Source organism: Triturus cristatus, chromosome 3_1, assembly GCF_964204655.1.
Source record: "Triturus cristatus chromosome 3_1, aTriCri1.1, whole genome shotgun sequence".
Taxonomy (NCBI): Eukaryota; Metazoa; Chordata; class Amphibia; order Caudata; family Salamandridae; genus Triturus; species Triturus cristatus.
Genome location: NC_140583.1, coordinates 209435036 through 209448227, shown reverse-complemented (window position 1 = coordinate 209448227; position 13192 = coordinate 209435036). Strand labels below are relative to the sequence as shown.

General features: G+C 46.7%; 1 protein-coding gene across 3 annotated transcripts in view; it reads right to left on the bottom strand.

Annotated features, from left to right (window-relative positions):
• Positions 1–1279: 1279 nt before the first annotated feature.
• Positions 1280–13192, bottom strand: part of USP3 (ubiquitin specific peptidase 3) — a 290965-nt gene continuing 279052 nt past the window's right edge. For all 3 annotated transcript variants that reach the window (XM_085643678.1, XM_085643679.1, XM_085643680.1), the window contains one exon: positions 1280–2754. In XM_085643678.1, coding sequence (XP_085499804.1) covers positions 2589–2754 — 166 coding nt within the window. In that variant the 3' untranslated portion in view covers positions 1280–2588. The remainder of the gene's footprint in view (positions 2755–13192) is intronic.

Sequence of the window (13192 nt, the reverse complement as noted above, 5' to 3'; positions counted from 1 at the left end):
TGCTTGAAACTAAACACAATGGAAGGAAGCTCAATGCTCACGTAGATCCTTCACAGGGTACCAAAAATATTAGGAAATCAATATACACCTATCTTTTCAATGGAAACAGCACCTTGACCATAATCTAAATATCATTCAAAATTAGGATTGCACAAATCGCAGTTTTGTAATCTGAGAGTAGATGTTTTTCTGGATGTGTAAGGACTCTTCCCGACTTCTCTTACTCCCTCTACAGTCAAAGACTACTCTTTGGGCTTTCACTTAGCATAGAAATGTTTTTTTCCACCTCATCAAAAATTACGATTTTGGTAAAAAATTGCAATTTCAGGATGGTGGAAAAAATAAATTGCAAGTTTGACTAATCAAAAACTGCTGGAAGCTCTTTAGGAAACTCAAAAATATCAAAATAGATTCTAGACCACATCCTTGTTTGGGACCCTCTACCACATGTACTCGCCTTGTAAGAAATTCTGCGAGATTAAGCAGATCCACTTTAATAAACCTTTAGGAATGTTTTGTGCAGGTATGTCAAACGTGCTAATAAAGATAATTTTTTTTATAGGGATAGCAACTTAAACTTACTACAGAGTTGCTATTATCCTCACTGTAACAGACGACAATTAGCAATGCCAGTCAATTAGCGTATTCAGGCCAAATGCACTACACATCTTGCCACATAATTGTAGCATGGAGATCCACGTCGTAATGCTCTGCACTATAAAATTACAATGATAAAGCTTGTTTTGAATAAGGCCCCTCCTTTGGATTACCTGTCCTTTTGGTTCCAAATTTCATCACCTCTCTCTAGCTGCCTCAAATCTCTGGCCCTTTCCCTTACATTGAACCTCACCCCTGACTTGATTCTCAAAATTCTCCCAATTAGCAGTGAATAACTGCAACCCTATACATAATTTGTTCAACTTTCAGGACAGTTCCTCAACCAAACCAACTATTTTTGTCATTGACCTAAAACGTCCAAATGTTTATCTAAGTATCAGCTTAGATTTATCCATCACCTTTTATAATCTTTACTAGTTTCAATGCAGATTATTAAGAGAGGACCCAAGTCCGGTACTTAATACTATGTGTCACCTATAAATGGTCTTTATGTATGGTTTTCAATTTTTTTCTTAGAAGGTCTAGCCAAAAGGTCTATACAGTGCACCACCTCAGACACAGGAGTGTCTGCTTGAAAGATGGCGGAATTAAGGCTTACCGTTGTCCCAACTACTGTTCAAAACATGTTCAAACCATTCAAATAAACAACGAAACACAAAGATTACACATAACTGGTTTATTCAAAGTAGGTTTTATATTTCAAACTTTAAGTAATTGTCTATCACTTTTTAAATTGTTTGCAATTTCATACAAACCAATAGGTTCTAAGATCTACGTTCCTGGTTTGGTCTAAAAAAATATGAATTCTAAAGAATTAGCAGCACCTTTATTAACCCTATGTGGAACTAGAAGTATCTGCATGGAAACCTCTGAATACTCACTTAACACTGAGATTTTCCTCCTTTCACAAATCGATTATTTATGCTAGATCTGAAAAGGGGTTCAGATTCAGTCGAAGTTACACTTGCCCAGTGCGAATCTTTTTTAATTGGTAATACCTGGGCATGCAGCATGATCGTATACCACCTGAAAGGTGGGTTCCTCAAATCGATGAATGCAGCATTAGTTTCTAAAACTGGACGCAAATTGTGGAAATGATTGCAGAGGGAAAGCAAATACAAGAAAACGGGCTGGCAGTGGGAACCTGCGCTTGCACAGTTCCATCACCATAGCCAAGTTGCTTCTCCAACTAAAAACAAAAGAACTAACACATGCACTTTGTGACAACAGTACAAACAAAGCACCAGTAACAAACGTACATTGCTAGCTGAAGGGCTTTCTTGACATTAATATTCTTCAGTGAGCACTTGAGTGAAAGCCCTGGCTTAGAAATTTACTGCCACCGGGTCCCACCATTTCTAAGCATGTTAGATTGGGCAAGTAGTTTGCCAGGCTGACACCACTGAAAGAAGGTTTTTGTAAGGACAACTATCAAGAACCTGCAAGGCAGCAAATGCTGGATTCATAACTTACGGTACAAGGCCACGTCACAAGATCTTAGGCCAGAGAGAATTATCATTCATGATTCTTCCTGTGTTGCCTACATAGCATTAACAGGCACAACAATCAGTCGGCCAACCCATAATGGAGGAAACTCCAGCAAGTCCTTTATAGAACAGCTATGACGAAGCAGCATCAAGTTCTTTTTGCTATTCATAATTTGGAGAATTCCCTTCGCATGATAGAGACGCAACACAAAAAAATGGTTTGCTAATGTAAATGTGCATATGGTAAGGACTGACAACCACACGTTTACAAACTCAAATATGAGCAAACCAAACATTTGCTGAGGTTTTCTGGTATACCTAATAAAAAAGTTTACTTATGTCCATGTTCAACATGTAATATGCAATGGATATCGACAAAACTCTGAAAAGTGCACAATGAAATGAATTGTCTTGGATCAAGTGTTTGTGTAAGAAGTGATGCGTCTTCCTTCGTCTTGTACGCTTGGTCAGGGAGGGAGCATATTAAAGTTTATCCATTGCAGATTTTGCCTGGTGTTCGACGTAGAACAAGATGTAGGCCTTGGCTTTCACCACAGTCTCTTCCTCTGTGAGAGTTACAGTGCTATCATTGAAGTGGAACCACCGGCCTTCATGAGTGGCGTATGCGGTATAATGCCCAGATCCAACACTAGAAGCAAGGAGACAAAGAATGCAAAACATGAGTTTTAATTAATAGAGAACTTAATTTCTAGAATTATTCTCGCCCATGCATGATTCATTTATTTATAGTAACAATACTGAGAACATTTGAGTGCATTCCGAAGGAACAACCCAAGCTGTATAAGTGACTAAGGGCTTCACATGGAGTTTGGCAGGGCTCCTGCCCAGCCACATGGGTAGTTTCCCTGCTCAGTAGCACCAGGACTACACTAGCAGAGCCTCTGCTGGCTCTGCCAGTGTAAAACGCTGACTTGGCGGCCTGCCTGGAAAAAGGCCGCCAAGAGCGACCGTCAGTGATTTTCCCTGCCAGGCAAAGACAACGGGGAATGCCCCCACCCCTCGCATGGAGAAAACTTCCTGGCAAGGGGGATTTCTTTTATTTTTTTATTCTGATCAAACAAGCTCTGGCTTTGGAGGGCTCTCCAAACCAAAACACTTTCCTGAGCTGGCCCTTTAAACAAGACGCCTATTCAGTAAATATGCAGCATCCCTCACAGTATTGAGGTCCCAGCCAGTAACGTGGACGGTCTTCCGGCTGCAGCCCCCACCCCTTCTTCCTGCTGGGCTGCGTGAAAAGGACAGGGCAGAAAGGCACCATATCTATCAAGATATGCCGCATTCCTGTTCTCTCCTGGTTTTAGTGCACTCAGTGCAGCCTAGCCCCAACAGAGGTCATGGTGCAAGGGAGCCTGCGATGCCATGCCGGATTGTTTTTGTGCAGGACACCTTGCTGCACAAAAACAATCCTCGGAGGCATTTTCCTCTTTCTAAGTGTTATGCAAAATGCAATGAAATAAACAAATTTCCCCTTGTTGCGCCTCTATCAGGTAGCATTTTGAGGCATTTCCAGGTTTACTGGTCTTGGTAGATCTGGGAATGTGCTCAAATCCATGGAAAGCCTTCCGAGGGCATAGTACCTCAAGGCAGCGACTTGCGCTGCCTTGCGTTACTCCAGATATACCAAGCAATGCAGGGCCACGCAAAGTGGCCTTGCGCTGCTTGGTAAACGGACTGACTTGAGAGTTGTGTTACCCTTGCGACCCCATGCTTGATGCAAGGGCAACACAATCCAATGATAAATCTGGCTCTACGTGTCCACAAAATCGGATTCACCGCCCCTCAATACCTTTCTTTACTGTAAAAGATCCTGAATTGTAACTCGGGGATCCTGTCCTTGTTCAGCGCTCTCTAAAAATACCTACGCATACAGCCAAGGGTGTGATTCAAGAGAGAGTGGTAAACCAGGCCAATGTAGACCAGCAACCACTCTCTACTTCTAGGGAGTCAGCTGCCCCTCAGGGTCTGAGGATACTTCGTGGCCACAGAAGTAAGGTGGCAATACATTAAAGGGCTGCAGGCAGAGTAAATCCTTCCGCAGAGGTGGGCTGCATATACCTACACTTCCATGTGAGCTTTGCAGGAGTGAGTTCTTCAAAGATACTTTATAAACTGGGGACACTCGGAATTAATTGAGACAGACCCAGCTGTGAGGTGGCCAGGGGACCAGGCAGTGTACCTCCTACAAAGTATGGAGTTGACATGCCTGATATCCAACCTTTTACTGTAGGGGCAGATGTGAAGCCACTGTCTAGCGAGACAAGTTTAAATTGGAAAGTGAGGAAAATTAAATATAAATAAAAACATGAAGAAAAGGAAATAATGAAACGAATAAAAGGAGAAAATAAAAAGGTGGAAATCATTAATATGCCAGCGACCACAGAGGGGAAATAAATTAGTGACTTTGTGAAGTTACAGTTGTACACTAGGAAGGTCTATCACAATTAATTTTAGGGACAGAGTGCTTGAAAAGAGGAGGGCGTTGCTTGTGCGGAGGGCAGTCTGAGGATGTTTACTAGTGTGATTACGACAATCCTGAGTTTGTAGGAAGGGACTGAAGTGACTAATACTATGACAACATGGTCTGTAGATGCATAGCTACAAGTTGGAGAAAAGCTGAACAAAACTGTCTGGTGGAGCAGTTTTAAGGTAGGACTGAGTGGCACTCCAAACACCGAAAAGAGAAATTGATATCCTTCATCAGAAGAACCTCCCCGCTGCACAGAGCAGAAGGTTAACCTTTACATGAAGATACACCAAGAAACACAAAGAAGGGTAACAAAGATGGCAGCTACCAAAGGAGACACCACAAAGAATTTGAGATGATGCAGCAAGAAGTGACTGACGCGATCAATGAAGTTAGGACTCTAATGAATGTGGTGGTGGAAAGGATCTGCAGTGTGGTAGAAGCTCAACAGACCGAAGGAAATAGGAATGCCGATATGGATGAGAGAATCTGAGCTGGAAAGAAGAAAGCAAAAAGCATTGCATAAACTGGACAAAGCAACTTCACTTGAACTACACTCTGTAAATTGAGGCCCCGAGGGAGGTGAAACTTATGATCATAGCGGACATATTTCTGAAGAATGGAGTCAGGAGGTTATGTATGAAAGAGACGGAGGCTTAAATACACATATACACAGTATCATTACCACTAAAATTCAGCATTCATTTCCGTCTTGTTTAAGATATCTGCAGTGAAAACAAATTCGCACCTCAGAAAGCAGAAGTTACTAGAGTGGGAGGAGACCTTCAGCAGTTGAGATTTTACTTAACCCTTGGAGTATGGCCCAACCAAGTTAAAGCCAAAATTTGGAAGACCCATGTAAAAAACTGATAAAATCAGTAATCTTCCAGGAAGGGGAACTCGCTGTAGGAGAGGACTACAACATGGCCAGATTACTGGACCTGGAGATACTAGGAAAAATTGGGGAGAATTATCTAAAAGTAGAGTGAACATTTATATTTTGTAAACCATTAATAAGCGGGGGGACTTGTTATATATATGGTACCCACGAGAAAGATATTTACTACTCTCTGGCATTCAGACTGTATGCCACCATAGTATATACTTTTCTTTTGGGGAGCAGATTCACCTATGTCATGGCTGCTGAAATGCCATCAAAATTGTAGAAGAGTGGTCTTGGTATATAAAGGAAAGGAATGGAACAATAACAATTGCTTTCTACAAGACAGAATAATATTTGAAGAGATTGAAGATGCCATCCAGGAGGAAATGTTACGTACCCTGTAACAATCTGTTCGTAGCATGAAGTCCTATAGATTCACATGATTTGCATAATCTGCCATGAAGTGTTGGACATGGACATTTCCAAGTTATTTTCGAGTCACAAGATCTATTGTCACTTCAAACTTAGACCACAATGCCCTTGACAAAGGCTTCACCTTGGATTTTTTCCTGCACTCTGCATGTGAGTAATCTAAGTGAAGTGTCTAAGCTAGAGTAGTAGGTAATGTGGAAGATATCTTTTACTTGCTTCCCGGGAGGAGGCTGGGCACATGTGAATCTACAGCACTACATGGTAAGGTCAGATGGTAACGGTAACATTTTCTCTTCACAGGTTTTGTGGTTGTAAATACAAATGCTCTCCATGAATTGCAAAGGAGTTATTTTGGTAATCGCTGGGTAGCAAGCAGATGATGCAGATGTCTGAAACAATTTTGTAAGAACTGTCTGGCCAACACTGATGTTGAGCTTGAATAACTACACAGTAATATTCGGTGAATGTGTGGGGTGTTGACCAAGCAGCAGCCTGACAAATATCTGCTAAAGGAATGTTACGTTAAATGTGTGCTTGGCCTATATTCTACATAGGGCGTATCTGACGCCAGCACGCCTCCAAAGATTTTATCCTGATACCCAGTTCCTATGCCCTAGATGCCACTCACAAGAAGCAGAATGTTATCATATGTTCTGGAGCTGCTCCACAATACAACCATACTGGCAAAAGATTCACAAATCACTTGGAGAGCTCACCGGGCTTACACGCTTGAATACTTGGGAAGCATGTGCCCTAGGTATTTTTCGGAAACAGAAGCAACACAAAGTGCCCATCAGCTTTATCTCACTGGCCATTTTGCTAGCTAAACAGAGCATAGCGACCTCTGACACTGTCACCAGGCAGGTCGCTCCCCCCATCCGCCACGCAGCCCCCTGTGGGTTGAACCTCCGTTGCCGCTTTTGCCGCCTGACTGCTCGCTCTTTTTTTTTATTCTGTACCCCTGCGCTTGGCTTTCTGTGCCACTTTGTTTTTTCATTCTGTGCCCCTGTGTTTTGCTTTCTGTACCCCTGTGCTCTGTTGTCCCTCTCCCGCCGTTTTTTCCCCGGGTTTTCCCCCGCTGCTGAGCCCCTGCGGCCCCGCCCCTTCACTCCCATTGGCCGCCCTGCTCCCACCTCCCAGCTGCTCCTCCCTCCCTCTGCCCTCATATGGAGGCCACGAAGCGGGCGCGCCTAAGGCAAGCCCGTCTGCGCCCGTCCGCGCCTGGACCGCACCCAGCGCCAGAACCCCTGGACCCCGCACCCCTCGCAACGCCAGACTGCACTACGACGCAAGCACCCTCCACGCACTCAACACCAGACGAGACCACCCCTGCTACCGGGCCACCCCGAAACGCACCCAGGGGCCTTTCACCTGCCGGAACTGCAGATTCACCAGCATCCAACCCTCCACACCACCAGCCAGAGAACCCAACCACCTCCGCTGCATCCTCCTCAACACCCGCTCCGCTCGCAAGCACGCCATCGAACTCTGGGACCTCCTAGACTCCACCGCCCCCGACGTCGCCTTCCTGACGGAGACCTGGCCGAACGCCACTTCAGCACCAGACATTGCCATAGCATCCCACAGGGCTACAAGATCTCCCGCAGAGACCGCACCAACGGAGTGGGAGGAGGATTCGTCATCATCCACAAAGACTCCATCAAAATCTCAACGAACACCGATGACACCCTCACCACCGCTGAACACATGCACTTCCAGATCCACACCGACCCCAACACCACCCTCAGAGGAACTCTCATCTACAGACCTCCCGGAGCCCGCCCACAGTTCAGTGACACCATCGCCGACCTCATCAGCACCCACGCCCTCGCTTCCAGGGACTACATTCTCCTCGGGGACCTGAACTTCCACCTCGAGAACAACAAAGACGCCAACTCCACCTCCCTGATTGACAATCTCGCCAACCTCGGACTCAAACAGCTCGTAACGACACCTACTCACGCCGCTGGACACACGCTCGACCCCATCTTCTCCGCAAGCCCCCACGTCTCCTTCAACCACACCACCGAACCACACTGGACCGACCACAGATGCGTCCACTTCACCTTCAGAAAACCCACCACACACCACCGCACCCAACAGCTACCACGCCGCTACTGGGGCAAGGTCACCGAGGACCAACTGACTACCGCCCTCGCCCTAAGACCACCCACCGACCCCACCAACCAAGACACCACCGTGACCAACCTCACACAGTGGATCAACGACTGCGCCAACACCTCCGCCCCTCTCAAGACCTCTACTACCACCCACACCAACAAGAAAGCCGCCTGGTTCACCGAGGACCTCCGGGTCTCCAAACACACCTGTCGGAAGCTGGAGAAGAAATGGCTCCACGACCGAACACCAGACAACCACACAGCCCTCAAGAGCGCCACCCGCAGACACCACCAACTCATCAGGATCGCCAAGAAGACCGCCTTCAAGGACCGCCTAGACAACAACGCACACAACACCAAAGAGCTCTTCAGCATTGTGAAAGAACTCTCCAACCCCAGCTCCAACACCAACAACATCCCGCCATCTCAAGACCTGTGCGACTCCCTGGCCACCTTCTTCCACCGCAAGATCACAGACATCCACGACAGCTTCAACTCCGACCCTCCCGCACCCACCACCGAATCCACCACCCCTGCGACTACCACTCACACCAGTCGCCTGACCGTCTGGTCCAGCGTCCGCGACGAAGACACCATCAAAACCATGAACTCCATCCACTCCAGATCTCCATCGGACCCCTGCCCTCACCACGTCTTCAACAAAGCCAGCGCAACCATCGCGCCCCACCTCCGGAAAACTGTTCCTTCGAGACAGCAACCTTCCCAGAAAGCTGGAAGCAAGCCGAGATCAACGCCCTTTTGAAGAAGCCCAAGGCGGACCCCAAGTACCTCAAGAACTTCCGGTCCATCTTCCTGCTCCCTTTCCTGGCAAAAGTGACCGAGAAGATTGTCAACAAACAGCTGACCCGCTACCTCGAAGTTAACAACATCCTGGACCCTTTCCAATCCGGTTTTCGCAGCAACCACAGCACCGAGACCGCCCTCATCGCCGCCACTGACGACATCCGGACCCTGATGGACAAAGGAGAAACAGCCGCCCTCATCCTCCTGGACCTATCAGCAGCCTTTGACACGATCTGCCACCGCACCCAATCAGCACGCCTCCATGACGCCGGTATCCAAGAGAAGGCCCTGGGCTGGACCACATCCTTCCTCTCCGGCAGAGCCCAGAGCGTCCGCCTCCCACCCTTCCACTCCAAAACCACCGAGATCATCTGCGGTGTCCCACAGGGATCCTCCCTCAGCCCGCTGCTGTTCAATATCTACATGGCCCCCCTCGCCCACGTCGCACGACAGCACAACCTCAACATCATCTCCTACGCCGACGACACCCAGCTGATCATATCCCTCACCGAAGATCCCCACACCGCCAAAGCTAACCTCCACAGAGGAATGAAGGCCGTAGCCGACTGGATGAAGGACAGCAGACTGAAGCTGAACTCAGAAAAGACAGAGGTCCTCATTCTCGGACCCACCCCATCAGCCTGGGACGACTCTTGGTGGCCCAAGTCACTAGGCACAGCCCCGGAACCCACGGACCACGCACGCAACCTGGGGGTCATCCTCGACTCCACTCTCTCCATGACCAGGCAAGTCAACGCCGTCTCCGCGTCCTGCTTCAACAGCATCCATATGTGCCGCAGGATCTTCAAATGGATCCCCCTCGACACGAGAAAAAATGTTACCCAGGCCCTCATCACCAACAGACTCGACTACGGGAACGCCCTCTACTCAGGATCTACAAACAAGCTCCTGAGACGACTCCAACGCATCCAGAACGCCTCGGCCCGACTCATCCTTTACGTCCCCCGCCGCAGCCACATCACACTCCACCCGAGAGGCCTGCACTGGCTCCCCGTCAACAAAAGGATCACCTTCAAGCTCCTGATCCACGCACACAAAGCACTGCACGACACCGGACCTACCTACCGCAACAACCGACTCAGCTTCCACACCCCCACCCGAAGCCTCCGCTCAGCCAACCTCGCCCTCGCCACAGTCCCTCGCATCCGAAAAACCACCGCCGGCGGCAGATCCTTCTACTACCTCGCCGCCAAGACCTGGAACACTCTCCCCACCATCCTACGACAGACCCAGGACCTGCTGGCCTTAAGAAGACTCCTCAAGACCTGGCTCTTCGACCAGTAGCACCCCCCCCCTCCCCCCCACAGCGCCTTGAGACCCTCTCGGGTATGTAGCGCGCTTTACAAATGCAGTGATTGATTGATTGATTGATTGATAGCCATGCACTGGCGATCCCCCACAGGCCCTCCGATTGCGGCATGGGTGGGAGCGGTACACAAATGGGCAGCAGCAGAGGAAGAAACATTACGAGAGGAAGAGGTGAAAGGGATACGTAAGCACCCCACTTCCATGGAGTGGACCCTATTACTGCACCAATTCAAACGGTCACTGCCCCGTGATAACACAGATGGCGACCCGCACTCTCTGATGACCCCACAATCACAAGTTCGGACTGCAAATGCACATACCGGATCTCCTCCCGCAGCGCGCACATAACGTAGATTGTTTTTAGCATCACGCATCACATCACACCCGAAGGCCAGATGTCGGAGCAGGACCGACCACATTTTCCTCCTTATCTCTAGTAGCACACAGATATACCGATTTGCGAGGCACATATCGCTCGGATACCTCATCTGACGTCAGTACCCAGAATTCCATGAATATTCCCACAGTTTCGCACCCCAGTTCTATATGGCAATCACTTAGCATCAGGCCTTAATGTTGCCAGGATGCCAGTCTAATTAATGTGTGGATAGCACTGTACCACAATGTAAACTGAGAGGAATGCAATCCAACCAAATGTATCCTAATGCACTTTATTGTAAACTATAAATGCACGTCAACTAGGTACAAATACTCACTACTCATCTGAGGCGTTGGACTATTTTTCAGTTAATAATACATTGGCCATAGTTCTCCTTCTAGATACAGAGTAGGCATTTGCCCTTGTGGTCTGAAAAATGCTTTTTAGTATTCTAGCCAAATTCGGAGTCCCTAACCAGATCACGGGGTTGATATCAAAGATGTATTTGAATGCTGAAGCTAGCATCATAGTCAATGCTACAGCAGTGTGTAGATTACAAGTTAGTCGTGGCACCCGTCAGGAGTGCCCTTCCATTACCAAATTTGTTCACTTTTTTTCCAGAGTCATTGGCAATTGCGATTAGGGAGAATGGCAATATTTGTCCTCCCATTGCGCAGATGGGGAAGATAACATTATATGCTGATGATATTATTTTGTGCTATACAGGAAGTTAGGGGATTATAAAATTAATAGAAAGAAATCTGATATTATTTTATGTGGTTGTATTTCGGATGCTGTGCTGTTTACTCCCAGATATGGCTTCCTGTGTAAACGATGACCCGAAGAGGTATTTGGGCATTATATATTCTCCAAAGATCGAGGATTTATATGATCTTAACTATGCCGTTTTACTTTTAAGAATACAAGCTATGTTTACACGGTGGAACTCGCTTCCCCTAACTATCTTAGGACACGTATCCTTGATTGAAATGTTGATTCTCCCATGGTTAGCATTTTTCAGCCACTCCATTTGATTTAACAGCATCTTTTTTTAAGAAAGTGGAGTCTATGTTTACATCATTTATTTGGCAAAACAAAGTCGCCAGATTAGCGCTAAGCACTTTACATGAAGTACCAGAGAAGGGTGGTTTGGCATTCCCCAATTATTTTGCATAGTATGTCCAGATTTAATGTAAGACTCAGATTCAGCGATATTTTTAAGAATTATTTTTTCCAGTTGATCTTGAGAGATTTTGATATAAGTCAGTCAGTCAATTAGTCTTTATTCGATTCACATCATAAAAGACACTGTACACATATTAAAAACAATTCATATAAAAATAATTCATATTACAATACAAGATAAAACTTCTAAAAGCTTAAAATATTACATTATATGCTAATAAGTCATAAGTAGTCACTGACATAATAAAATACAGTGAGGGACACACCAATTAACCTGATAGTCCATAATATAGTGCTTGATAATAACAGCTAAAGCCTTATAAACACAAATCATGACTTAAGTTTCCGTGCCCTAAGGATCCATGCCCAGCTAATAAATTTGTGCAAAAACAACAATTGATGGACAGAATGCAGAACAATGTCATACATTCACCCCAGTACAGAGATCTGGGCCTAAATCCATCCTTTTTTTGCTCACCATGCCGTTCCAGTTTGAACCCAGCCATATGCAAATCAGTCTTGACCCTGTGCCTCATGGGAACAGTCCAGCCCGAACTGCCAAGCCAGGTCCTCCCTGGACTGGAAACAAGCATCCTAGGACCGGTTTCGGGGTTTCACCCCTCTTCAGCCAGGATAGCTTGATTCCAGTGGCATGGAAAGCAAGGGACCCACGTCTGGGCATACCCTTCCCACTCGGGGTGACCAATGCAAAAACAACAATTGATGGACAGAATGCAGAACAATGTCATACATTCACCCCAGTACAGAGATCTGGGCCTAAATCCATCCTTTTTTTGCTCACCATGCCGTTCCAGTTTGAACCCAGCCATATGCAAATCAGTCTTGACCCTGTGCATCATGGGAACAGTCCAGCCCGAACTGCCAAGCCAGGTCCTCCCTGGACTGGAAACAAGCATCCTATGACCGGTTTCGGGGTTTCACCCCTCTTCAGCCAGGATAGCTTGATTCCAGTGGCATGGAGAGTAAGGGACCCACGTCTGGGCATACCCTTCCCACTCGGGGTGACCAATGCAAAAATAACAATTGATGGACAGAATGCAGAACAATGTCATACATTCACCCCAGTACAGAGATCTGGGCCTAAATCCATCCTTTTTTTGCTCACCATGCCGTTGGAGAAAAGCTGAACAAAACTGTCTGGTGGAGCAGTTTTAAGGTAGGACTGAGTGGCACTCCAAACACCGAAAAGAGAAATTGATATCCTTCAGCAGAAGAACCTCCCCGCTGCACAGAGCAGGAGGTTAACCTTTACATGAAGATACACCAAGAAACACAAAGAAGGGTAACAAAGATGGCAGCTACCAAAGGAGACACCACAAAGAATTTGAGATGATGCAGCAAGAAGTGACTGACGCGATCAATGAAGAAAGGACTATAATGAATGTGGTGGTGGAAAGGATCTGCAGTGTGGTAGAAGCTCAACAGACCGAAGGAAATAGGAATGCCGAT